Source organism: Bubalus kerabau, chromosome 17, assembly GCF_029407905.1.
Source record: "Bubalus kerabau isolate K-KA32 ecotype Philippines breed swamp buffalo chromosome 17, PCC_UOA_SB_1v2, whole genome shotgun sequence".
NCBI lineage: Eukaryota > Metazoa > Chordata > Mammalia > Artiodactyla > Bovidae > Bubalus > Bubalus kerabau.
This window is the reverse complement of record NC_073640.1, coordinates 54,172,496-54,199,498: the sequence shown is the minus strand read 5'-3', so window position 1 is coordinate 54,199,498 and position 27,003 is coordinate 54,172,496. Positions and strand designations below refer to the sequence as shown.

The window sequence follows — 27,003 nt, the reverse complement described above, 5'->3', positions numbered from 1 at the left end:
CCCCCGTCCCCACTCTATTTGCCAGTTGTTTAACTGCTAGGTCCTGACTCCTTTGCGGTCCTATGGACTGCAGCCCGCCAAGCTCCTCTGTCCGGGGGATTCTCCAGGCAAGAATACTGGAGTGGGTTGCCATTTCCTTCTTCAGGGGATCTTCCCAACCCAGGGATTGAACCCGAGTCCCTAGTGTCTCTTGTATTGGCAGGAGGAGTCTTTACCACTGAGCCACCAGAGAAGCCTGTCTATTTGCCAGAGGCCAAACTAATTAAATACTTTTATTTACAAAAAACAAACAAAGCAAATCGATCTGCAAGGTCGGGCCAGGCCCGCCCCTGCAGTGGTCACAGCAGCAATAGAAGGCAGTGATCCCGTGCAAGTCCGGCTGTCTCTGAGACTGGTTTGTGTGCGCCCTCCTCCTCCAGGCCAGGGTCTTAGCTTTGGGGAGGGGGCCCCCGCCCGACTCTCCCCATGCCGTTCCCCCTACTTAAGGCACAGCACGCCCTCTTCCACCCAGCCCGAGAGAGGTCCTGGATGGGCTGGGGAGCCCCGGGCCCGGGGTTCCCCCCGCCCTTCCCGAGGCGCATTCACCAGGGAGCCCTGCGCAGATGGGTACAAGCAGCCTTTAGTGTCGCCCCCCACAACCCTCCTCTCCCTGCGGGGCCTGGCACGCCCCGGCTCAGACCGGCGGGCCGGGAAGATTGAGGATGAGACGGATGCGCTCCACGCACAGCGCGGCTGCCTGCCGCGTCTCCCGGCACAGCGCCGCCAGGCTCAGGAAGCCGTGCGGCAGGTCCTCCACCACGCGCAGCGTCACGGGCTGGCCCAGGCCGCGGAGCCGCCGCGCGAACATGACCGAGTCGTCCAGCATGGGGTCCAGCGCGCAGGCCTGCGGGGGCGGGGCAGGGAAATGCGCAGACGGCGGGGGAGGACAGAGGCAGGAGACACGAGGATGGGGGCGGAGAATCGGAGAATGAGTCTGACTGGCCTCTTCCTGGCTTCTCCCTCCCCCGAGAGACCCACTCTCTCTTTGCCCCTTCCCCGACTCTCCAAGCCCAGCCCTGCCCTGCGATCTCAACAGGATTGCAAGAGCAAACGGGCAACTTTGACACCCTCAGTCCACCCGTTGCCAGGCCTTCCCTCCTGCTGGCACACTCTCCCTAAGGCCGCGCTTTCTCCCTTTCCCCCCACTCGGCTCCCCGGGAGCTCCTTTCTCCAGGAGCTCCAGGCCCCTGCCAGCCCCACTCCTCGCCTGCTCCACCTTCCTGGCCTGGCGCTCACCACGATGTGCACAGGCGGCAGAGTCTGCAGCATGCTGTCGGGTGCCAGCAGCGGTGACATGAAGGGATTCTTGACGATGGGGGCCGAGTAGAGGGGCATCCACATGGCACCCTGGCTGCAGCGCCGTGGGTGGAAACCCTCGGGGAAGGCGGCGCCCACACCTCGAACTCGGTCCTTGTTGTTCGGCTCCTCTGGGGCCTCAGACATTTCAGATCCATCCTCAGATCCAAGTAAGAAGTTGACGGTTGAGGGTGCGGAGGGGCCGAGTGTCTCCGCTGACAGTGACAGCTCTGGCGTGTCTGTTGTGTCACTGCTGTTCCTGAGGCCCAGGTCATGCAGCTTCAGGCTTTTGAGGGAGTCGGTTCCCAGTGGGCCCTCTGGCTGGGTCAGGGCTGCTTCAGACACACTGCGCCGCATTGGCTCTGTGAGAGGTGCAAAGGTCAGGGGACCGGTCAGGCCTGCTGCTAAGCCTGGCTCTGTGGGTCGGGTGTGTGGGTGGCTGGCAGGGAAGGCCGCCTTGGGAGCAGAGGCCGGTGGGGGATTGTACCCTAGGGCTGTAGAGGCCCAGACTCCAGGGTGCCCCAGGCTGCAGTTCCAAGGGGGCGGTGGAAGGAGTCCCTTGTCTTGGAGGTGGGGCTCTGTCCTAATGGAGGGGTGTGTGTGATTGGGAACATGAAATGCCAGTCAGTTTACCTCTGGGAGCCTGTTTCCCCTTCTGAACAAAGGGGATAAAAATAGTCCTTACCTCATAGGAAGTGGTGGGAACTCAGTGGGATTAATAAGATTTGGGATTAGATACTGCTACCCCTGGGGAGGCTTCCCAGGTGGTGCTAGTAAAGAATCTGCTTGTCAATGCAGGAAGCGTGGTGTCCATCACTGGGTTGGAAATATCTCCTGTAGTAGGAAATGGCAGCCCACTCCAGTATTCTTGCATGGAAAATTCCATGGACAGAGAAGCCTGGAGGGCTGTGGTCCATGGGGCCACAGAGAGTCAGACATGACTGAGCAATTGAGCACAGAACACATCCCTGGGAGGTCATAATATATCTATATCTATACATATATATTTTTAATTTTAAACATTTTTAATTGAAGGATAATTGCTTTACAGAATTGTGTTGGTTTCTGCCAAACACCTGGTAATGTTTTATTACCAGGTACCTTGTTTTAGCTGCCTCCTTAGCCCCCAACATGGGGCTGTAGGAATGGTGAGCAGGCCCACATGGCTTGAAAGGAGGCTGTGTTCACAGGGCACTAAAAAGAATCTTGAGGACATATCAAGACTTCCAGAGACCCCCACAGCTTTAGCTATGTAGATCTGCTCCCCGAAATTCCTCCCTGTTCTTCACTTCATCCCTTCCCTTTTTGTTTTTTGGCTGATCTATGAAGCACGTGGGATCTTAGTTCCCTGACCAAGGATCAAACTCAGGTCCCCTGCACTGGGAGCATAGAGTCTTAGCCACTGGACCACCAGGGAAGTCCCCATCCCTTCCCTTTGAATGACAGACAAGCCAGTGCCCAACTGATGCTAAAGGTGCACATCAGGCCTGCCTGGTGCGCTCACTGTGGCCTCAGCTCCACTGATTTGATCAGGACCATTCTGCTTACCACTACTGCCAGAACCTTACATTTTTCAGTTTTTCTTTTTTTTCTTTCACTTGCCTTTATAAATCCATGAAGCCAAAATGCAGGATGATACGAGAATAACTGCTTAGGTGCCCTGTAGCCCAGAGGGTCAATGGAACCAAGCTGTTGACTAGAGTCACAGACACGGCCAATCAGGGTGCTGGCATCTTCTAAGAGCACCTACTGTGTTCTAGGTACAAGGCACAAAACAGCACCTACTGTGTGCCAGGTGCTTGACACAAATAGGTAGGCAGTCCTTACAGCAACGTAATGAGGCAGGTATTCTTACTGTATTTCCCCCAGAGGGGCAAAGCTAGGCGCACAGATACTGCAACTTGCCTGGTATAGTACCTGGTACTGTAGGGAGCTCGACTGGCGTGTGTGCCTCTAGGGTCTGCTCTTGTCACCTTTCTGCTACAAGGAAAGCCCCAGTGCCAAATGGTCCATGTGTCTAAAATTCAAATCCTTTTTCATTGCTTTTGCATGTATGTGCTTAGCTGAGTCTGAGAAGGCAATGGCACCCCACTCCAGTACTTTTGCCTGGAGAATCCCATGGACAGAGGAGTCTGGTAGGCTGCAGTCCATGAGGTCGCTAGAGTCGGACACGACTGAGTGACTTCACTTTCACTTTTCACTTTCATGCATTGGAGAAGGAAATGGCAACCCATTCCAGAGTTCTTGCCTGGAGAATCCCAGGGACGGGAAAGCCTGGTGGGCTGCCATCTGTGGGGCTGCACAGAGTCGGACACAACTGAAGTGACTTAGCAGCAGCAGCTTAGTTGAGTCCAACTTTTGCTACCCCATGGACTGTAGCCCATCAGGCTCCTCTGTCCATGGCATTTCTCAGACAAGAATACTGGGATGGGTTGCCATTTCCTTCTGCAGGGGATTTTCCCCACCCAGGGATCAAAACTGAGTCTCTTGAGTCTCCTGCATATGCAGGCAGATTCTTTAGCTACTGTGCCACCTGTTTTTGGGTGTATTTATTTGTGTTGGTTGGAATATCCTGATATTAAAAACTGAATTTAAAATAAAGCATATTCAATTGGAATAATTTTCTGAATAATAGGAACTGTATCTACTTTTTTTCTTGGCCCGTGGCTTGTGGGATCCTAGTTCCCTGACCAGGGGTTGAACCTGTGTTCTTGGCTGTGAAAGCGCCGAGTCCTAACCACTGGACTGCCAGGGAAGTCCCTGGGAATGGTATCTACTTTTGAACATGCAATTTCTATTACCCAGAAAATACTGTTGATTTATTAGAGATAGAAAGTAATTTGAGGTGGGTGTGCTTTAAAATCCTTAAAATGTTAGGAAATGGGAAAAAATGGATCCCTGGATGGAAGTGATTTTTGGCAGCCTGAGGGTCTTCCCACCTACCCGGGGTGGGGATTTCCTCCACTTACTGATGTCTCTCCCATTTTCTGATCTCCCTGCGTGCCTCTGTTAAAAGTCAGGAAAGAATCTAGGAGGCCTGGACTTCCACCTGAGGGCCCAGGGAATTTCGGTGGACTGGATTCTTGGGACTGAAAATCAGGACACACGGCTGGCCTTCTGAGTCATTCCCTAGGGTGCCTTTCTGGGAGAGGGTATTTGGAAAGCTAAATCTTATAGTTACTGGGATTCTGAGCTGACCCATGCGATCAGAAGTTCTGGAATTTCTAGAATGTGGACTAAGGCTTTATGGCAGGAGCCAGGAAGGTGATCTCTGCTTCTCTGAGTGCCCAGGGCCCAGCCCTTTGCCTCCCCCAGGACCTTCTGGTGCCAGGCTGTCCCTCCTGGCCAGGCTGGATGGGTGTGTGAGGGAAGGGTGCCACTCACCTGTCTTGGACACTGATTTCAGGTGGGACTTTTGCCCACCCAACTCCAAGAAGGAGTTGAGCCACGAGGAGGCACCCAGGCGGAGGTCTCGCAAGAGCAGGGCTGTGTCCCGCTGCACGAGCCCCATCACACCTAGCGCCTTCTGGTCTGAGTCGGGGTGGTCCTCAGTCTCCGCACCTGTGAGTGGATGTGTGTGTGGGGTGGGTGAGTTGGTCTCCTCTCTTTCTGGGCCCAGTCTCAACACACACAACCTCAGGCACCTCTGCCCTCAGGGACCTAGACTATCTGATGGCTTCAGCAGGAACAGGGAGTCTCAGATTCCTCCCCTTTGTACCCAATGAGACAGGGCTCTAGTCTCTGTCCCTGAAGGAGCCAGGGCCCCAGTTGTATGCGGATGGGACTAACCAGCATAGGCGCTGACGCACTTGGAGAGCACACTGAGAGGCAGCAGGGGGTCCATGAGGCTCAGCAGGCGGGAAGGAGAGGCGGTGGACTGCAGCATGGTGGCCGGGTAGGCTGCCATGATGCCATCTGGCACCCGCACCCCATAGGCCGCTGCCCGAAGGGACACGGTGAAGCAGAGGTTCCCGCCGGCGCTGTCTCCGGCGAGGCATATCCGCTCACCTGTTGAGCCTGGTGTGGAGGGGGCTTGGTCAAGCCTGGCAGGGAGGAGCTGGAGCTCTGGGCTCTCGGAGGTCGGGCTTGGGGTTCTGGCCCACTGCCATTTTAGAGACTGGGAAACTAAGGCAGGGATCTGGACCTATTTGGGGGATAGTGGGCAGAGGATCAGGCAGGCTGAGGACATGGAGAGGTCTGGAAATCAGGAGGCTATGGGGAAGCTTGGGGGGCTGGGGGTCAGGAGCAAGGAGGAAGGGTGCTGAGAAAGGGGAGACCCAGCGCCCATGTCAGGAGGGAGGGGCGGCAAGGCCAGAAGGTGGCAGCTAGGGTTTGGGCTGGCTGTCCTGTGCCCTGAGCCCTGCGGCATGGCCTCACCCTGGTCTGTGCCTCCCAGGCTGTGTGGGCAGCGGGAGGGCGGAGGAGCTGGAAGAGTGGGCTGGAGCCCGGCTGGGTGGCTGCCAGCAAGGGGCAGCAGTGGGTAAAGAAACAGGAGGAGGGAAGAAAGGGCCAGAGTTGGGGACAGAGCGTCAGGGCTAGAGTCGGGGGAAGCAGGAAGAGGAAGTGGGTGAGTGGAAGGTGGGAGCCCGGGGCAACAGAGGCAGAGCTGCAGGAGGGGGCAGGGGACACAGTGGGGTGAGCAGGTGGCAGAGGTGGGTGGTGGGAGGTGGACGGGCAGGCAGGGTGTCAAGACTGAGGCTCCAGTGCCTCGTGGCTCTTTGCCCCTGCTGTGCTGGGGGCTGAGGCAGGCTGGGAGGGGGCTCACCGAGCAGGGCGCAGTGCTTGATGGCCCAGCAGTAGGCATAGAAGCATTCTTCGAGCGCCCGGGGGAAGGGGGCCTCGGGGGCCAGGGAGTAGTCGATGGAGAGGATGGGGGCGCCCAGCTCCTGGGCCCAGCTCTTGAGGTAAGGCTCGTGCGACTTGGAGGTCTGGGCCACGAAGCCGCCGCCGTGGATGTGCACCACCAGGGCCCTGGAGCGGGGTGCCTGCTGGGGGCGCAGCCGCAGCTCCAGGCTCCTGGGGCCCTCGGACCTCACGAAGCTGCTGAGCTCCTTGCTGTCCTGGGGGAGAGGAAGGAAGGGGTGGTGGGTCACAGGGCGGGGGCAGCCTGCCTGGGCCTCACTCCTCCAAGAGACGGGAGAGGGGGCAGATGTGAGCTGTGAGGCGGGAGGTGGGGAAGGCGCTCCCACCGTGCTCCTCAGCTCTGCGCCTGTTCCGGCAGAGCCGGGGCCCTACCTGTCCTTCCCGCAGGTCATAGGAGATGAGCCTGACGAGGACGGGCCCAGGGCCTGTGTGGGCCAGCGGGGGTGAGATGGTGACCGTGAGCTCAGGGTCCGAGGTCAGAGGCATTTCAAAGGCGATGGGTGGCAGGCTGAGCAGGCGGCTCACCCTCACGGTGGTTGAGGCCATGTTTGCTAGAGACTGGGCCGGGAGTAAGAGGAGGAACTGCTGGCAGGGGTCCCCCTCATGTCTCCCCTCCGACCTCCCCGCCCGTCTCTTCCCTTCTGTGCCCGCCCTGGGCCCCGTCATGTCCCCATCGCTGGACCCCAGGCTCACCGATAGCACCTGGATCTCGGTGATATTCCAGAAGGCTTTCCAGAAGTGCACGTCCAGGTTCTGAATGATCCGCTCAAACTCGGCCCCACGCAGCTCGGGGTCGATGGCAAAGCGGCCGCCAGTGAAGAGGGAGCTGGCGGTCACACCTGGAGGTCAGGAGGGGTGTCAGGGAGCCCCTGGTGGCCTTGCTGGGGCCCTGGTGCGGGGGAGGGACAGGAAGGGTGGGGGCGGCTGCGGGCAGGGCCCTGCGGGGACTTACTGATGCCAGTCTCATTGCGTTTGTAGTGCTCCCCGAAGGACACCAGTCCGATGGAGATGGTCTGCAGGAACGGCCGGATGGCGGGCGTGAACTGTGGGGAGAGGCCTCCAAGTCAGGGAGCAGGGGCGGGCAGGGGAGGGGGGGGCAGAGACAAGGCGGGTAGAGGCGGTCACTCAGCAATGTCTAGTGAGCTCCGACTGTGTGCTAGGCACCTCACGGAGCTGATGTTGAGAAGACAGACAGTACTCAAATGAAGACATGCCATACAATGTCAAGAAATGACCAGTGTCTGAAAGGACGGTCGGTGGAGGGAGAGTGCGGACGAAGTGTCTGACTCTGTTTATGCGTCTCCCCGAGGGACCCAAGGAGGGATTGGAATGAAGCGAGGGATGACTGTACCCCGAGGAGAATAGGACACAAGCAGAGGCCTTGAGGGGCATCCTTGCTTGGCATGGATGGTGAGTGTGGGGGGAACAGAGAGGCCAGGAGAGGGGGGTGGGCGTGGGGTGAGAGCCAAGGGGCAGCGAGGGGCTTATGTGGAGCCTGAGGACTTGGGTTTGTTCTAGACACGATGGAGCCACAGAGGGTTGTAAGCTGGGAGAAGGATGGTGCAGGGGTCCCTGAAACTCAGCGAGGACCAAGATGAGGGGATACAGGCCGTGGGGACCAGTTAAGGAGCAGTGGGGAGAGAGAAACAGGAGAGCTCAGAGATCCTGAGGCAGAGAGAGTCAAACAGGGAGACAGAGACCCAGCATCTCAGAGAGGAGCCAGGCAACTGAGAAGACAATAGAGAACCAGATCAGGGGGAAAAAATCCAAGCCACAGGAGGCTAGGCAAGGGGCCAGCAGGGTTCTTCTGTTCATTCAGCAAGTCCTGGCCCGGGTCCTCCGGCGTGCCAGGCACTGGGCTGGAGCAGAGGCTGAGCGAGACCTGGAGATCAGGGACGTCTGCCCCCAGGGGCTGACATTTTACACGGGGAGGCTGTCCTGCAATGTGGCCCAGCTGGGCCCGCAGAGAGTAGCTGTCAGGCGTGGCCCTGCCCCTGGCCGGGGGCCCAGTGGGCCAGAGAGCACAGTGGTGCCTGACCTTCGGGACTGGAATGCAGCTTGGGTGTCCCCAGGCTCTTACTCCCGAGCTTTGGGGGCATGGCCGGGACCCAGGGAGGAGCTGGCTGGCCCAGCTGGGCTGATCAATATTTGTGGGTTCAGTTTAGATGAGGGGAAGTTCCCAGGAACACCTGGGCTGGGCTGGTGAGGACAGGCTGCCCCACATGGAAGCAGAGATGGGATGGAGGCCGAGACAGTTTCCACGCTCCACTACCCGGGGAACGCCCAGAGAGGGTCTGAAGGGGTGCAGGCTCACATGGCTCCAGATAATCCCGCTGGGGTTCCCAGATGTGGCTGGGCATGGGTGGGCCCAGCACGGACCCCGGACGGGGACAGACTGTGCCTCAGCTCTGAGCTCGGTGCCCTACAGACTTCCTAATTCTCCAAGTCCCCAGACTACTCTTCCTGTGAGTCTGAAGGCCTCAGGGCTGCCTCCCTTCCAGCGCTGAGATGAGCTGTGTTCCTGTGATCATGATTTTGGGGTGGGGGCACAGGATAGGAAAAGGCCTGCAGCTGGGGTTCAGAGGGCCCTGGTTCAGGGAGGAGAGGGGCCATGACCAGGTCTTCCTTGTGGTCACCAACGTGGATGTGCTTGCTGGTTCTCTCTGCAGCCTGAAAATCCGGATTCTACTGCGCCTTAGGGGAGTCTATATGTCCCAGCTGATCTGGGTCCAGCTGAGCAGCTGGGGGCCCTTTGAGCCCCTGTAAAATGGGGCCGGCACCTGTCCTCCCTGCCTGCCAAGCCTCTGGTGGGGATGACTAAGTGGGGCGTGCTCTTACAAACAGGCCTTGATGCTCTTACAAACCACACTGGCTACCGTCCTAGGGGCTGTCAAATGAATTCAGGGGCCAGACAGGTCACATAAGAAAGTAAATGAAGCTCCTGAGTGCAGGGTGATGGGGAGCAGTGGGGATCCTGATGTAGGAAGCTATGCCCAGTTGAAGATTCCTTCCTCCATGGTGGAGTCGGCCAAGGGGCCACAAGTGTGAGACCCTCGCTCTGTGCAGTATGAGCCCTGACCAGCTTCCCCTTCCCGCATCTGCTGTTTGCTCGGTCAAGCACCACACCACACCACCGTGCTTTCTCTGTATGCTACTAGGGCTTCCCTGGTGGCCTAGTCGTAAAGAATCCTCCTGCCAGTGCAGGCGACACGGGTTCAATCCCTGAGTGTGGAAGATCCCCTGGAGAAGGGAGTAGCAACCCACTCCAGTATTCTTGCCTGGGGAAATCCCATGGACAGAGGAGCCTGGCAGGCTACAGCCCATGGGGTCACAAAAGAGTCAGACACGACTGAGTTACTGAGCACGCATATGTGACTGAGCCTGGTTGGGCCCACCGTGTGCCTTTGCCATGGGCCCAGGGGACAGGCGGGGGGCGGGGGGCTCACCTGGAAACCCAGGCAGCGGCCGTAGAAGCAGCCTTTGTGCAGTGTGACGTACTCTTGTAGGAAGTCGGCAATGACCCTCTCGTCGCCCTCGAAGAAGAGCCTCCCGGGCTGGTTGGTGGTCAGCAGGCGCTGGGCGTAGTAAGCCAGAGCGCGGAGCTGGGTGAGGGCGGCCAGGTAGGCTTCGAGTTCGGCCAAGTTGTGGCTGGTGCGAAAGAAGATGCTGCGGCGGTTGGAGGCCACGTAGCGTGCTTTGTGCAGCAGGTGTGCCAGGCAGCAGCGGGCCGTGTGCACCAGGCTGCGGTACCCATTGGCCGGCGTCTCTGTGTCCAGGTCAAAGAGGTGCGCCACGCTCAGCAGGCAGCCCAGGGCCGGCTCCAGCCCCAGGGCCTGCTCTCGAATGCCCGCAAAGACGCCTGTCAGCCGCCGGGCTGTCTCCCCGGGGCCCTGGCTGGAGAAGAAGGCCATGTTGTCCTCTGCCAGGGTCACCAGCGACTGTGTCATGGTGCGCAGGTCCATCCTCTGCAAGAGCCGTGAGGCTGTGGGCAGGTCGGGAGGCACATTAAGGTAGGGCTGGGTCACCCCTGGCTCCACTGGGCCCCGGGGTCCCAGAGTCCAGGCTGTACCCACACCTCCCCCTGACTCACGGCAGACCATAGTCTACTCCTTCAGACGGGAGGATGGAGTCCAGGCCTCCAGTTCCTTGCTTCCTTGGGACCCATGAGTCCAGTACCCAGACCCTTTCTCTCTCCTCAGGAGCTGAGTTTGATCCCTCAGCCCCCACCTTCCCAAGACCCAGGAGTCCAGGCCCCCACACCCTCTTCTTCAGGCTGCAGGTCCCTGTTCCCTCTTCCTTGGGATGCTGACACTTCTTAGCTCCAGCATCTGTCCTACAGCCCAGGAGTCTACGTAACCCTCTTTCTCCTTTCTTGGGGCCCACGTTCAGGCATCTGTCTCCATTTTCTCTCCCGGAGCCTGGGACTCCTTCCAGGTTCTGAGCAGCCTGGCCCCCTAGTTGGTCCCCTCTCCCAAGACCAGGAGTTTCGGCCCCCATCTTACTACCTCCTCAGGCCCCAAGTGTCACCTACAGGCCCTTGCCCTCTGCAGTATTTGGGAGGCTCCTGCCCTCAATCTACCAATTCCCATCCACCTGGTGGTGTCCCAAGATCCTGGTCCCAAGTCCAATTCTTTTCCTGAACCCAGGAGTTCATAATTCTAGCCTTCCCTGCAACCGAGGGGTCACTCCTGCCCCCTCCAGGTTGCTCCAGTCTGGCTGTGGAATCCCCTCCAGTCCCCTCTCTCTTCCCAACCTTGGTCCCACTCCTCCCCCAGCTGGGTCCCTGGCCTTCAGGTCTGTCCACTTAGCTTGGCTTTGCACCGGTCGGCCTTGCTGCCTGCCTGCAGTGGTATTCATCCCTGTTGTTAACCTTGAACTCACTGCACCAGACCTAGTGCTAAGAGCTTTCTCAATTTGCTCCTTTAGTTTCTCTCACTAACCCTCTGAGGTCCAGACTGCCTCGGTTCCTGTTTCAGCTGTTATTCGGAGCATTCCCATTTTACAGGAGAGGAAACACAGGCTCAGAGGTGTTAAGACAGTTGCATTGAAAAGTGGCAGAGCAGAAATCAGATCCAGATCTCTGGGTCCAGAGCTGTTACTTTTGCTGGTCTCCGTCCCAGGGCCCTGGAGACTGGGCCTCTAGCCCTGGCCCCGCAAAAACTTGCCCTGGACTTGGCCTGACTCCCTACACTTCAGGGTCCCCGGTTAATCTTCCCTTCCAGACCGCTGTCCTGTCACCCAGGTCCTGGACAAACTGTTCTTGTCCCCCCTTGGTGGGGACGCTGCCCTCTGCTTCAGAGACGTTTCCCTCCTGAAGCCCACCCAGCACCTTGCCTGCCTCCCAAGTTGATGGTTCCCTGATCCTCCAGAAAAAGGTGTCTCTTTTCCCTTCTGGGCCTGGGGGTTTGGCAGCGGCCATTCCTGTCTGTCAGCTGGCCGTGAACTCACCCCTCCCAGGCCTCTTCAGAGATCCCCAGGGCTGCTGACTGACTGCTGACTGTGGCTGCTGCCAGTTGCAGCCGGGGGTGACAATCCCGGGGAGGGGCCCAGCCTGCCCAGGGTGTGGTCACCGGCTCCACCTCCTACCCTGATAGGACGGTGAGAATCCAGCGCGGTAAACAGAGCCTGGGGCTCAACTCACTGCTCCCAGTCCCTGTGCCAGCCTCCTGTGCCTTTGAACCCTGGAGTTTGGGTCCCCAAGGCCCTCCTCATTCAGTTCCAGGAGTCCGGACTCCTAGTGCCCTCAACAATTAGAAACGGAGGCATCCAGGTCTCCTTTCCCCTCCTCCCTTAGGCCCAGGAGGCTCACCCTAGTCCTGAACAAAGTGTTCCCTCCCACTCAGCCTGGCTGCCCTCCTCCTTCCCTGGGGGGATTCAGGGAGCGGAAAAACACCGGGGTTGATGGCAACTCCTGCCCCACCCCAGGCTGGCCATGGCACAGCCGGCCCCAGCTGGTGGGGAAGAGAGAGGAGAACCAGCCTTGCTTGTCCCTCGCAGAAGGATAAAAGCTGATCAACGGCAGTGCCAAGCCCAGCCAGAGGCCCATGCCACAGGTCCTACTGTGTGGTGTTCCCATAGTGGGCACCCTGCAACCTGCCACTTGGCCTTCCAGGCCATCATCCTGCGGTGAGTGTCACTTGCATCTCACAGATGGAGCAATGGAAGCTCAGGGACACTTCACCTGTGTTATTCCACGTGCTTCTGGCCTGGCCAGCTCACCCTCATCCTAAGCTTCCCCCCTCCTCCAGGAGGTGGCCCCTAAGGGTGCCTCACCATCTAAGATGCACCCCCTCCCACTGCTTTCTGTCATCATATTTAAGTTCTTCTTCCTAGGATTTTCCACCTTGGCACTTTTCCATTTATCTGTTTACATGTTTTTTGTTTGTCTCCCCCAGGGGCAGAACCAGGCTTCATGGTGCTTCAAAGCTTTTCCAAGTGGAGATGGGGTTCTTTAGGAAAAAGGAGAGACAATCCCAAGTGCTGAATTAGGTATAGGGCTTAGGAAGGGGCCTGTGCAAATGAGGGTGTTCTTTGCTTGGCTGTAGGTGAGTCCGCCTCTGGCCCTCTGCCTGGAATGACATCCCCTGGGGGAATGGGGTGGCACCTAGCAGGGGCTCAGCAAAGATTTGAAGAAGGAAGGAAAGGGAAGAGTCAGAGTGGAGGCCGGCAGGATTGGGTGGGAGTCTGGGAGAGGACCACCCCTCCCCAGGGCAAACAAACAGATGGACAGACAGAGGCCTCTGGAGACAGCTCTCAGCTTTGTGGCTGGCCTAAGCCACTGGCCAGGTTGATTTCTTCATCTTGGAAAGTGCACTTGGCCATCCTGCCCAGGGGGCTGGAAATGATCTTTGTATGGGTCCCCATGGCAGCATTTCTTCTCGTGGTTCGCTGTGTGGTTCTCACTTGGCCTCACTGAGGTTGGGTCCTTCTCCACCTAACATGCTGTCCAGTTTACTGCTTGTGCGTTTGCTTTCTGTGTCTGACACTAGAGTAGTGTCTTCCTTTGGGCAGGGGCTTTGTTTAGTTCACTGCTGTAGCCCTAGCCCTTGCACAGAGCTAGCGGGGTACTTACTGCACGGCTGTGCTTTCCTGTTCCACAAAACAGCTGTCATTTACTTCCTGTCTCTGGGGCAGGGCTCCTGATTGAAGATAAGGGCACAGGAGCCCTGGACAGAAGAAGCAACTTGCACACAGCAGCGAGGAAGAGGCTGATCCCAGGGCCTGCTTTTCTGCCCTTTGCCCTGTTCCAGGCGGCTCCCTGGGGACTGGCGTGGGCGAAGCAGGGAGGGAAGGATGCTGAGCTGAGGTTGCCAGAGTCATGCCAAGAATCTGATGCAGAGGGCACTGGGGCAGGGGCAGGCAGGCCCCCAGGGCCTTGTGTGAGGACTGGGCCAGAGGGAGGGGTAAGGGTCCTGTTGCCTGGGCACTAGCCCTTTGCCCTAAAGAGTCACAGGACAAGTGGACCTGGCCTGGATTTTGGTCCCTGGGGACTGAGCAGGCCAGAGAAGGGCAGTGGGGAAGTAAGTGGGGGGAAAATGGAGGAAGGGCCAGGTCGGGGGCCTGGGAGGGGCAAGGCCTTCTGCAGGGGAGAGGCCTGGGGCCAAATGCAGGCCAGGGGGCCGTGATTACGGCCTGATCCTTGAGTGTGTCTGCATGGCAGAGCGGAGCCTGCTCTACGACAGCTGTGTGCTGGACACTGCTCTCTTCCTGGGTTTTATGTAAGGTAACTCAGGTAAATGGTTTCAGCCTCTCCATAGCCCATGAGGCAGGGACTATCAAGACCCCTTGTGGCAGATGAGAGAACTGAGAGACAGAGGTGGCATACTGCCCAGGGCCACGGAGCCAGCAGAGACGGCGCGGCTCCTCCGCTGTGTCTCTGTATCTGCGTTGCTGCTTCTGTCATGTCTCAGCTCTGTGCTTTCTGGGTGGGCAGCTATGAGTATGTCTTCAAGGTTCACCTGGATGTACATGCATGTGCAGGTTCCTGCTGTGCTTAGCGCTGGTCTGTGTGTGTGTGTGGGTGAGTGCGTTCACTCCACATTTTTTCTCAGTGTCTGTGTTTCTGTTTCTCGGTGTGTCTGCAGGTGTGTTTGTATGCATGTGTCACAGCCTGTCTGATAGGGACAGAATAAAGGGACAAAGTAGAACTAATGATTAAATAGTTAACTAGGGGATTGTAAATAGAAAAATATGAGCGATCCCTGTAAGTTAATTACTCAAGAAAGCAGGTTTGCTTAACCATAAAACCAGGCTTGCTTAACGGCAAAACCATGCAACAGAAGCACGAGGCATGCCCTCAGATAGTAAAGCGATGGTGGCATGAGACCCACAGCCTGTCCAGCGAGCTCAGTAAGTTAATGATTCCTAGGACACGCTGTCTGCACACATACAAAACAGTAATTAGTGGACTCAACTTGACCTGAAGGGACAAGAAAACTCCCCTGCCCAACCTGGAGGGGGAGCTGATGACAGAAGCATGACGTTGACTCAAGAATGACAAAGAAGTCTCCCCCTCCCCACTTTTTCTTTGCTTATAAAACGGTAGCCCAATAAGTTCTCAGGGTGCAGCATTTCTCACCTTGTAAACCTCACAAGCATTCTATTCCAATACATCACTTCTTATCTATTACTTTGCCTCTGGCTGAATTCTTTTCTATGCTAAGACCTAAAAGATTGCGGTACTGGAGCTCTTCAGTGTCTGAAATGACACCAGATGGTTTCATATCTGTATCGCTCAGCCCCTGAAGGCTCTGTGTCTCTGTTGTTCTTGGCCTGTGAGATTGTGCGGGCATGTTGTGTGTATGTGTATGGATGTGTATCTTGGGGGTATGTGTGTGTATGGTACCCCTCTCATCCCATTTGCTCCAGTTGGAACCCAGGGCATCATCATGGGCACCTCCCAGTCTCGTCTAACCCATCAGGAAGTCCTGTTGCCCCGGTCCTGCCTAGAAATCCCTGGAACGTGGCCTTTCTCCCACCTCCACTGCCCACTTCTCTAGATGACTATAACAACTCTTTCTGTATCTCTGCTTTTTCCCCCTCCATGCCTTTCCCACATAGGGGCCAGAAGGTCTTTCTAAAATTTAAAACTGGTCACACACTCCCAACCTTTGAACACCCCACTCTTGCTCTCAGAATAAAGCCCCAAATCCTGGACATGGCATCCCAAACCATGTACCACCTGGGCCCTCTGGGTGCTTAGCCCTTTCCTCGCTGAGCTCCCTCCATGCTGTGAGCTGCCACTTTCTTGGGCCTCAGGGTTCTGCCTGTGCTGTCCTTGCCACTCTCTGTGTCGCTCCTGCCCAGCAGTCCATACTCGCTCATCTTTGAGTCCAATATCACGTGCTTGGGGAGCGCCTCCCTCTTATATGTTACCTCTTCATCAGTTTGGCAGATGGGGAAACTGAGATAATTGGATAATCAGATAATTATATCTGATTTGTAGGGTTATTTATTAATGTCTGTATCCCTGGCTCAGATGGTGTCTTATCCTCTGCACTGAGGCCCCAGGCCTGGCTCAAGGAAGGGTTCGTTGAATGTCTTTGCTGAACAAAAATGTGCACCTGGAGCCTTTTGGGTCCAGAATCAAGGTTGAGGCACAGTTTTGAGTGTACACACTCACTGTCCTTAGGAGCCTGGGGGTGGCTATCTCCTTGCCTTTACTGGCCAGGTGAGGAAGACCAGGTCCCTCACTCCCTCATTCATCATCTGAAAAATGGGGTGATCATGACAGTGTCATCTGTTACTGGCAAGATCCAAAGGATGAGGAGGAGTGCTCCAGCCCACCTGGATGCCCTTGGGGGTCTGATTCACTCAGTGGAGGCCAGCACCAGGGCAGGGCCTCAGGAAATGACAGGGAAATCTAGGGGCCTGGGGGAATGAGCCTTTGTGAGTAGGTGGGCCTGTGGGTTTGTGGGGAGGACTGGCTCAGCCCTGTGCAGGAGGCCCTATGCAAGAGGATTCTAACTCCTCATGACTCCCTAAGGGCAGCATGATAATTATACCCATGTTACAGTTCATGCATGCCTTCACTTATTAAGTGAACATTTGAGTGCCCATGTGTCTGGCACACCAGGTTCTGCAATTGTGGGGTAAACAGGGCTGACTGTTTACCCCAGGGGTAAACAGTAGCCCACTCTTAGGGAACTCACTGTCTAGCTGGGGTGACTCCTGTTATTATGCCCATTTTATAGCTCGGAAAGTTGAGGCAGGGAGGGAGGGAGCCTCTGTCCAGTGTACCACCACCTCACAGCCTGAGGCACCAGGTCTCCAAGGCCCATTTCCTGATCATTGTCTTGCCTCTGGGCACTCGGTCCTGTCTGTGAAGCTGTGTCCTGCAGTGTGACAAGGAATGCCTTCGGATCCCAGTTTGAGCTCTGAGCCTTCCTGTGTGCGCCTGGAGCCAGCTGCACTTCTACTCTTGGCTACCGATGACGTCTATGGCAGGGAGGGTGATGAGTTTGGGGTCTCTGGACTAAGTCAGGGCTAAGTCAGCTTCTTTCCTGCAGAGGAAATTCCCATAGGTCTTCACGTGGGTCGACACTCCTAATCCAGCAAGGACTTCATGTGGGCCTGAGGCTGGCAGGATGTCTCGTCTGTCAGTGTTTCTCCAGCCTGCTGGGACTTGTAAATAACGTGACAACCTAGGGAACCCAGGTGGCAGCTCTCCTTTCTCCCAAGTGAAGGTCAAGCTGTCCCAAGCCAACCCAGGGCCTCTTAGTCCTTGGAGTAGGAGTCAAGAAGCTAGATACTAGGGCAGCCAGCCTGAGGATGGTGGACTGACAGCAAATGAATGAGCAGACTGAATGAAGGATGGTGGGACAGGGCTGTTGGGAGCAGTACTGCACCCCCTCCTCCAAGTATGCCCCACTGTGGGGCACCACTTCCTCCTACCTTTCACTCCCAAACTTCCTCTTTGGGCAACAACTTCTAAATCTCTTCCCTATAACCGTCTTAAGAGTGTCAGAGACTTGAAAATCGGGGCTTGAACCATTTCCCACGTTGGAATCACAAGGCAAGAGCTGCCACAGCCACAGAGCGAGAACGAAGTCAGAGCGGGAACGCTAGTTCGGGACACTAACATTCTGGACTCTTTCCCCTAACACGGTACTGGGGCATCCGAGAGCCTCTCTGCTGGAGATGATACTTCCCTCTCACGTCACCCGCTTCTCATAGTGGATTATCTCCACACCCCCGCACCGCAGGGCGGCAATGAGCCAGTCCACGAGCGTCCCCCACTTCTCGTGGCAGTAGGTCAGTCCACTCGGTCACCAGTTTCCCCGCAGGATGTCTAAGGTTCCTTCCGTGCTGCTGCCGGCCCCCGCCCACTCACCTTTGACTCTAGCTTTTCGCCACCACCGGCGCCTTTGACTTTTGGACCCCTCTTGAACCCTCTTCGAGGCCGGAGCCTCAAAGGCCACCTGGAGCCTCGTTTCCCAGGCCGATTCCATCAGTTTTCCGCGGTCCCGTTCCCGCGGCAAATTCCACACCCGCCTGAGCCAATTCTACCCGCCAGTCTCCGCCCCGAGGGCCGATCCTCACACGCACCACCGCCGAGCCCCCACATCACCCAATCCTGGACTTGCTCCTCTCTGGGTCCCGCCCCCTGAGCGAGGTGGGCCGGCCTCGACACTCGGGTCCCGCCCCTCTCCACAAAGGCCTAATGTCTGGCCCCGCCCCTTCGCGTGCTTTAAAGGGCCCGCGACCAACAAAAATGCAGCCCTGGAGGCGGCTAAAAGCGTATTCCGGCAGAACTAGCGGGGAGTCCCTAATGGTCACCCCAGCAAGGAAGCCCCGATGTAGTCACGTGTTGGCTGTCATCCTCGTCTTCCCACTCACCTGCCCACGTAGGGGTCGTCTAGAACGTACTGTGCCTGTCCGCTTAGAAGTAAGCAGGATGCAACTTCGCCTTCTCCTGAGGGTAGGGAGCCGGCCAGGTCCTCAGGCAATTCAAAGCCGAGGCGGGGCTGCAGCGCAGGAGGCGTGACTCTGCCTGGGAGCCGTTGGAGCAGGAAGCCCCGCCTCTCCGCCCCCCTCCCCTCGCCCTCTGTCTTCTAGTTCTCCTATTGCTCCTATTGGGGTTCTTCTTCTCCGTGTCCTGTTCCTCCCCGCTGGAATGGAAGGCCGGGGGCGGCGGGGGTTGGGGGTAGGGGTGTGTGTAGGGTGCTCGGCGCCTGCGCACTAGCTCTAAGCCGCGCACCAGCCCGCAGGGTGGAGAGGAGGCCGGGGGTACCGCGCTGTCCTGGGAAAAGGCGGGAAACAGAGGAGACTCGAGGCTCGCGCATGCGCACACACTCTGGCACGGGGGGAGGGGCGTGGGTGGAGAGGCTTTGGTTGTGGCAGAGCTGTGATAAGGGCATCCCTTGTGACTGGATTCGGGAGGCCCAGAGAAACACCAGAAATACCATCCTGTCTCTCCTCCCCACCCTTCCGAAACACACAATGAGCCCTGGCACTGAGAGACACCATGACCCTCTCCTCCTGAGTCCTGAGACGACCCAGCGCTTCCAGGAGATACAGGCCCCCGGGCTGAGACCCCTATTTACCAGCCTTCGGACTAACGGCTTCGCAGCGCCCTCAGCTCCTGGATTGGGGCTGCATTGTTTTCTCCCTCTCTGGCTGTGTCACCCATAATCCCTGGAGAGAACTTGCGGCCGTTCTCGTGCAGAGCAGGGCTTCTGAGCCCAGAGGAGTTCAGGGCCAAGCCTGCTCCCCGGGGCACACACCATCGTTGGCTTCGGAGGAGGAGAAAGGGCAGGGGTGCTGTCTCATGCCCACGACCTGCCCACACCGCCCCTCGAGTCTCCCTCCCTGCGCGCAGCCCAGACGGCCTGGGATTTGGCGGAGCCCAAGCGCCTCTCCTGAGCCTCCCGCTTCCTGAGATCACACCCTACGAGGCCATGGGCCTGGCAGGACTGGGACTCCCCGGGGACGAGTGTCTTCCAACCTACTAGACACCCCGGAGATCTGAAGGGCCTTCCCTGCCCGATGTCCGGCCTTGCCTGCGTGGCAACCCGCCGAGGGTAAGGGTCCCTGGTCAGCGAGGTGCTTGCCCCAGCGGTGCTCAGAGTTCCGGGCCCGGGGGATGAGCACCCACCCTCGCCCACAGCCTTAGTTTCTGTTTGATTACCCCCTGTCCCCGCGGGGAGGTGGCCTGGAACAGGGCAAGGAATCGGAGGCTGGCTGCGGATCCTGGCACCGCCGGCCACCCCTACTGCTCAGTCCCCTACAGGCTCCCTCTCTTCTCCAGGCCTCAGCTCCCTCCTCCATCAAAGGGGGCTCTGACTCTGTGTCTGGACTGCTGGACAGTGACCTGAGCTCACCTGACGTTCTGGCAGGTCTTAGTTCTTGACTGAATGAGTGACCATCTTTGGGAGCCCCTCCCCCTCTCCCTTCCTCCAAGCTCAACTCACCTGTGTACCGGTATTGTCTGGGATTCTGGCTGCTGATTTTCTTCCTGGGTGTTGGCATCCCACCGAATCCTGACATCATTTCATAACCAGGTTGCTCTTTAAAGGCCGGCTTCTTTCCAGGGTCCGCCATCCTACCCAGGGTGGCTGGTGAATCAATGTCTAATGTGAACCCCACATCTGGTTTTGTGCCTGAATCTGTGACCCACTCAATAAATGTCTTCGATTCTGAGGTCGATGGCTGTTCAGATGGTTCATTTCGTTTTGATAGAAATCGCCACTCAGCCAAAGATTCCTCTCCGGATTTGACTCCCTGAGCTGCAAGTTCTGACTGTTGCTGTCTCTCTTGGGACATCGGTTCAGTCTGGGCAGGTGGTTCATTTTGGGGTTCAGGTTGCCGCTGGGCTCTGGCTCCCTCTCTCAGTTCTGGGTTCTGTTGAGTTCTAGATTCTTTTCCTGGCTCAGGTCTGTGCTGTGAGGCAGCTTCCTGTTTGCTAAAGGTCACCCTTTGGGTGGGAGGTGACAGCTGCAGGGCAGACTCCTGTGGGGCACGAAATTCCTGGTGCAGAGTGGATTTTTGTTGTGCTGGAGGTTCCTGCTGGGCTTCAGTTTCCTGTTGGGCAAGGGGTCTTTGCTGTGCAGTGAGGTTCTGTGGTAGATAGGGTGCCTGCTGAGCCTTAGATGCTGGCTGAGCTATGGGTGTCTTTTCTGGCTCAGACGCTGGCTGGGTGATCAGTATCTGGGGTGGCTCAGGTTCCCAGTCAGGCCTAGAAACTAACTTAGAGCCTGGCTCCACTGTTGTGAGTTCCCTGAAGGGAACTGTTGATCTCCCAGGCTTCATCCTTCTGGGCTTTACTTTTTCACAGATCTGGGCCTCCTTCACTGATGGCTCATGATGGCACCTGCCTTTGGGCTCCACTCCTTCATCCTGGCATCTCTGCTTTTCCTTTTTAAGGCAGTTGGCAAGTGGCCCCTCTACTCCTGAGCTCAGTAATGTGCTTCTGTGCCTCCTGCTTTTGAGAGGCGGGCCTGGGAACAGGAGGAGGCTGTGTGCCCAGCACACTGTCCTATCAGACGGCAGGGGCTTGCCCTGTTGTGTCATAAATAGGACCCCACCCAACTCACCAATCCATTAAAATGCTTCTTCTCATAAGACCAGTATCCTAATTTAGTCTTCTTTCATCTGAATGACAGAAGCCAGCCTCTGGCTGAGTGTTTCTTTTCTCCCCTTCTGATATTTGAAGAAATGGTCAGAGGGGGAAGCAGGATCCACACTTTTATTTTTCTTTTTGGCCACAGTGGTTTGCAGGATCTTTGTTCCCTGACCAGGGACTGGACCTGGACCCCAGCAGTGATAGTGCCAAGTCCTAACCACTGGATATCCAGGGAATTCCTAGGATCTACACTGTTTTAATGTTTTCCTCTTTACTCATTCTTCCAAATCCATTTTTATTTCCTTATATTTTCATTCTGATAATTTTATCCCCATGTTACAAAAAAATATGCCCTCTCATTTTTTCACTTGAAGCCTTTTTCAGAGTGGCATTTGAGATTTTCCACACCATCTCTCTAGCCTTCAACTCTGCTTTTGTACATACATCTTCTGTAGTAGATTGGAAACTTACAGGGTCATTTGACCATTAATGATGATGATGATAATCATAAATACTGGAGGCATTTTATGTGCTAGGAAACTGACAGGTTTTTTTTTTTAAATCTACATTATCTTTGCTAAGACAATGTCTTACTTATTACTTTAACTTCTTTCTTTGCTCTATCTAGCTTTTACCTTAGAAAGGCTTCTCAAATGAGTAAAGAAATAAAAGTTTGGGTAGGGGAGAGAGAGATTGAGGATGATATTGGGGAGAGGTGTGTGTAGAATCTGGATTAAGTTTGGAATTCACAGAGTAAAATGGGTTCACTGGATTGAATGTGAATTTCCAGGTCTCTTTGAAAGAAATAATTCTGATATCATGTGTGTGTTCTCAGGCGTGTCTGACTCTTTGCGACTCCAAGGACTGTAACCCTCCAGACTCCTCTGTCCATGGAATTTTCTAGGCAAAAATACTGGAGCGGGGTTGCCATTTCCTCCTCCAGGAACTCAGGGATCAAACTCACATCTCTTGTGTCTCCTGCAGTGGTAGGCTGATTCTTTACCACTGTGCCAATTATATTTAAATATATTAATTGGTTACTTGTCTGGTTCAATTTAAGGTCAGGCGATGCCAGCTAGGAAACTTGGCTTTCCCGGTTTCTTTCAGGTAAGTAAACTTAAGCCTGGGTCTGTAGAGGCCATAGGAAAAGACTATTAGGAGAAGGCATTAGAGGGCACGGTAATTTTGGCGATAATGTTTTGTTTTTTGTTTTTTTGCGAATACTAGAATGGTTTAGGGACTAGGGACTGTGGTGGGGAACCTGAGGTGGAAGAAGAGCATCTTCTAGGTGCGCTCACGGCCTTGTTGACTGAGAATGTTTCATTGGGAGGATGGGGTCTCAGAGCACCTATAAAGGCAGAGCAAAGCTTGCCAGCTGACATTGAGAAATTGCTGTCAAAGCTCTGGAGGGCATGGTTGGCTTCCTGTGGTGTCTTTGGTGTCCTAGGGTGAAAAGAAAAGGGAGAGACTGCTGTTAACATTTTTAGAATTTAATTTTAATGAGAGCTTTTAAAATGTTAAAAGTAAGACTCATCTAGTGGAAAAATTAAAGTAAAAGCTTATTTATTTTATACAGAATAGTTTGTTCTCCATACCCTTTTGTATGTAAACATAATAGTTTACTTAAATGAGCTTGTGCTATACATATTGTTCTTTGCAACCCTGCCATGCTTCCCTGTCTATGGGATTCTCCAGGCAAGAATACTGGAGTGGGTTGCCATGCCCTCCTCCAGGGGATCTTCCCGACCCAGGGATCGAACCCACATCTCATGCCTCCTGCATTGGCAGGCAGGCTGTACTTCTGGAGCCACCTGGGAAGCCCGTTTTGTTCTGTGCCTTTAACCAATCTTATTACACTGTGTTATATATCTATAGAAATCCATAAAACTTACATGAATAGTTTTGGACTTCCTTTGTAGTCCAGTGGATGAGAATCCTCCTTGCAAGGCAGGGGACTCAGTCTGATCCCTGCTTGGGGAACTAAGACCCCACATGTTGCAGAGCAACTAAACCCATGCTGCAACTACTGAAGCCCACCTGCCCTGGAGCCCGTGTGCCACAACTAGAGAGTCCATTTGCCAAATGAAAGTTCCCACATGATGCAATGAAGATCCTCTGTGTTGCAACTAAGACCTGAGGCCGCCAAATAAATAAATACTAAATAAATAAATATTAAAAAAAGATCTAGGTGTCTGCCTTTTAGTGGCTGCTTTACTTCAAACTAAGCCATTTTCCCTCTCTGTTTCAGTCTTGCCTGTGAGTAAAATTAGGCTGAAGATGGGGTCCAGGAACCTCTTGGAAGGCAGCCCTGGGTTGTTGGGGAAAAGGGTAAGGGAGAGGGCCAGACCTTCAGCCAGTTCCCCTGGACCCTGGAGGAATCTGGCTCTTATGTGAGACTCAGGAAGAAATGAGTGGTGGGCTGGGGAAGAGGGCAGGGGGTGAGGGCAGCTCAGGTAATATCTGCTCTGCCCTCAGAGGGATTCAGGAGAGCAAGTGGGGATATCGATGGTGCACTCTCGTTGTCAATATTTTGTTACTGACTTTTGCACTCACATTCTTGGCCTCCTTCTTGGAGCCACCTCCCAGAAGCCTGGCATTGGTCCCTCTGGCCTCCGGCAACCCCTGTAGGAAGGAAACTGGTAACTTCCAGGCACTGGAAAGGGAAGGCGCCAAGAGACTTGGTTCCTGATCACTGTGCTTCTGGGTTAGTGCAGCTCCATTGCTCTTCCTTTGTACTCAGGGATCTAGGGTATTTCAAGAGAGGAGTATTTTATATGTATTTTATTTATTTAAGCCATACTGTGTGGCTTGTAGGATCTCAGTTCCCCAATCTGCGATTGAACCCAGGCCCTTGGCAGTGAAAGTGCAGAGTCCTAGCCCCTGGACTGCCAGGAAATTCTCTATTTTAGTTTTTAAATTGTATAGTTCGTTTACAATGTTGTGTTAATTTCCAGCCTACAGCCAAGTGATACAGCTTTATACATACACACACACAAATGTATTCTTTTTCATATTCTTTTCCATTATGATGTATTACAGGATATTGAATCTAACAGGTCCCTGTGCTATACTGTAGGACATTTTTGTGTGTCTATTTTATATATAATGGTTTATATCTTCTAATCCCCAACTCCTAATTTATCCCTCCCCCACCCCCTTTTCCCTTTGGTAGCCATAAGTTTGCTTTCTATGTCTGTGAGCCTGTTTCTGTTTTGTAAATAAGTTCACTTGTGTCATTGGATTCCACATAGAAGTGATATCATATGGCATTTGCCTTTCTCTTTATGACTTACTTCACTTAGTAAATGACAATCCATGTTGCTGCCAATGGCATTATTTCATTCTTTTTAATGGCTGAGTAATATTCCTTTGTATATACATACCACATCTTCTTTATCCATTCATCTGTGGAAGGGCATTTAGGTTGCTTCCCATGTCCTGGCTATTGTAAATAGCACATGTATCTTTTTAAATTCTAGTTTTGTCCAGATATATGCCCAGGAGTGGGATTGCTAGATCATATGGCAACTCTATTTTTAGTTTTTTGAGGAACCTCCATACTGTTTTCCATTGTGGCTGTACCAATTAACATTCCCACCAACAGTGTAGGAGGGTTCCATTTTCTTCACATCCAAGAGAGGAGTATTTTAAATGGATAAGGGATTGAAGTTTAAAATCTGACTTAGAGAAAAGCTTACCTAGAAGTAGGTGGAGAAAGAATGATTTCTGGATGGAAAAGTAGGGGTTAATCAAGACCTTACATTCTCCCCCTATTAAGATTCCCTCCTACATACATTAAAATCCTGAAGACTTAAGGAATGAGAGCAAGGAGTAGATTATTCTGTTAACCAGTCAGGAACTTCACCTGACCTCCATGTTTTGTTGTATTTGAATCCATAGTCCCAGTTCAACTGTTAGGAGTTGGTATTTACCTTTGTTCCTCTGGAACAAATCCATTCCTCTTTTTGTCTCTATTCAAGTCTGTCTTATCACCTGATGCTCTCTTATGCCCGTCTTGTAAGACCTAAAATATTTTTTTATGACAACCAAGGTGATGTTTTATAGGTATTCTAGAGCTGCAATTGGGTCCAGATGATGCTTCCTCTGTACAGGAGTTGTTTATATTTCCTGCCAGACTGAATTATACCTTCACATGTTTCTCTACTGTATTTGAATATGGTAGCTGAAGCTCCAGTACTTTGGCCACCTGATGCAAAGAGCCAACTCATTGGAAAAGACCCTGATACTAGGAAAGACTGAAGGCAAAAGAAGATGATTGGGAGAAGATGAAGACAGAGGATGAGATGGTTAGATAGCATCACCAACTCAACGGACATAAATTTGAGCAAACCCTGGGAAATAGTGACGGACAGGGAAGCCTGGCATGCCACAGTCCTGGGGTTGTAAAGAGTTGGACTCCACTTCGCAACTAAACAACTATCATTGTACAATTACACTTAAAGTTTGTTGTTTGAAATGTGTTATGTATTGAATTCTGTCCCCCTAAAATTCTTTGAAGCCGTAACCCTTAATAACTCAGAAAGTCTGTATTTGAGGATAGGGCCTTTTAAAGGGATGATTAAGTTAAAATGAGACCCTTATGGTGGGCTCTATTCCAATCTGACTGGAGTTCTTATAAGGAGAAGAGATTTGGGCACACAAAGAGACACCAGGCATGTCCATGCACAGAGGAATGACCAGTGAGGAAACAGCAAGGAGATGGCCATCTGTAAGCCAAGGAGAGCGTCCTTGGAAGAAACCAAAGTTGCTGACACTTTGATCTTGAGCTTTCCAGTCTTCAGAGTTGTGAGGAAATAAGTTGTTGTTTTAAGCCTGACAGTCTGTGGTATTTTGTTATGGGCAAGTCTAGCAAACTAAAAATCTTTCTCCCTCACTAGATGCTGAACCGATAACTCAATAGTCACTCAGCTACGTGGCAGCTGACACGCGGTAGACGCGTGGTAAGTGTCTGATAAGCAGATGGACACGTTGTCTGGAGAGGGCCCTTAGAGTAGCCTCTGGTTCAATCCAGCTCTCCTGATCCCAGACTCGTGCCCTTTCTGCCAGATGGAGGGTGTTACATCATTTCTCCAAGTGCTTGTTTCCAAGTGTTTTCACGTGCTGTTTTGAGTGGTGTTAATTTCAACAGCCATGGCCCCTGCCATCTAAACTTTTCTAATATTTTACTCTCGCCTGACCTCTACTTCTGGTTCCAGAGACAACCCGCAGAATATTAGAGTCAGAGGTAATCTTGGAGATCATGAGTGGAACCCTTTCACTGAGGAGTTTTCTTTTTCATTTTTAACGCGACATAACTATATTAGAGAAAATTTGTAAAGTCCAAATAAAAATCTTTACTCTTGCCAACTGTTGGAATTTTAGTGTGCATATGACTTTTTAAATATAGTGATAGCCACACTTTGTGAACATTTTCCTTTTTATTCACTTTGTAAGCTTGTTCCTGTGTTGTCTTACAACATTGATAACAGACTTTTTAAAATAAAATTTTTTTTTCGTTTGGCTTCACTGGTTGGTCTATGTTTCAGCACGGTGGGATCTTTGATCTTCGTTGCGGCACGTGGGATCTTTTTTCAGTTACAAGCTCTTAGTTGCAGCATGTGGGATCTAGTTCTCTGACCAGGGATGGAATCCCGGGCCTCTGCGTTGGGATTGTGGAGTGTTAGCCACTGGACCACCGGGGAAGTCCCCAAAACAGACATTTTAAATGACTTCATAACACTCGCAAGTATATGCACTTCAGATTACCTGAGTGCTCTCTCACTGCTGAATATTTAGATTGTTTTATTTTTAGATATTGATAAATTTCTTTGTAACTGTTATCCACATGTTGGATTTCTGTGTTAGGGAACACAAGTGGAATTACTGGGTCCAAAGTTAAGAACAGTTTTATTTTTCTAGATATCTTTACCAAGTTGCTTTTAAAAAAGTTATATTAACTAAACCACTGTCTCTTTTATTTTCAGGTGAGGAAACTGAGACCCTGAGAGAGCAAATGAAATGCCCAAGTTCATAAAGGTAATGGTGACTTATCTGGTGCTAAAACCTAGATCCAAAGCTCTAAGTCTGTTGTTCTTTCTGCAGACCTGTATGACCCTAATTTCATGGGGTAACTGAAAATGATGCTGTTACTACAGTATCATGTCCCCCGAAGTTCAGACATTTTTGGACCACCTTAATTTTTGCTATAGCTTAGACCACCTCTACTATTACTTATTTCATAT

At 53.6% G+C, this 27,003-nt stretch overlaps 1 protein-coding gene and 2 long non-coding RNA genes across 7 annotated transcripts in view; 2 read left to right on the top strand and 1 right to left on the bottom strand.

The window, feature by feature from the left end:
- Positions 1-7,560, top strand: part of LOC129630851 (uncharacterized) — a 9,754-nt gene extending 2,194 nt beyond the window's left edge. For both annotated transcript variants that reach the window (XR_008703784.1, XR_008703785.1), the window contains exons 2-3: positions 6,886-7,043; positions 7,177-7,560. This is a non-coding gene — a long non-coding RNA (uncharacterized LOC129630851). The remainder of the gene's footprint in view (positions 1-6,885; positions 7,044-7,176) is intronic.
- Positions 249-18,144, bottom strand: LIPE (lipase E, hormone sensitive type). 3 transcript variants are annotated; one of them, XM_055551359.1, is made up of 10 exons: positions 18,037-18,144; positions 9,645-10,180; positions 7,151-7,241; positions 6,892-7,037; positions 6,571-6,756; positions 6,101-6,395; positions 5,125-5,352; positions 4,720-4,896; positions 1,276-1,697; positions 249-883 (listed from the first exon to the last, which is right to left on the bottom strand). In XM_055551359.1, the coding sequence occupies exons 2-10, from the start codon at positions 10,158-10,160 to the stop codon at positions 674-676; spliced, it is 2,271 nt and encodes a 756-aa protein (XP_055407334.1). In that variant the 5' UTR covers positions 10,161-10,180; positions 18,037-18,144; the 3' UTR covers positions 249-673. The 3 variants fall into 3 exon arrangements, with proteins under 3 accessions (XP_055407334.1, XP_055407332.1, XP_055407333.1); XM_055551357.1 differs by lacking the exon at positions 18,037-18,144 and adding an exon at positions 17,531-17,748; XM_055551358.1 differs by lacking the exon at positions 18,037-18,144 and adding an exon at positions 11,647-11,817.
- Positions 18,014-27,003, top strand: LOC129630850 (uncharacterized). Of its 2 annotated transcripts, none has more exons than XR_008703783.1 (3): positions 18,014-18,085; positions 21,822-21,868; positions 26,746-27,003. It is a non-coding gene; the product is annotated as an uncharacterized LOC129630850 (long non-coding RNA). The 2 variants fall into 2 exon arrangements; XR_008703782.1 differs by lacking the exon at positions 18,014-18,085 and adding an exon at positions 18,986-19,220.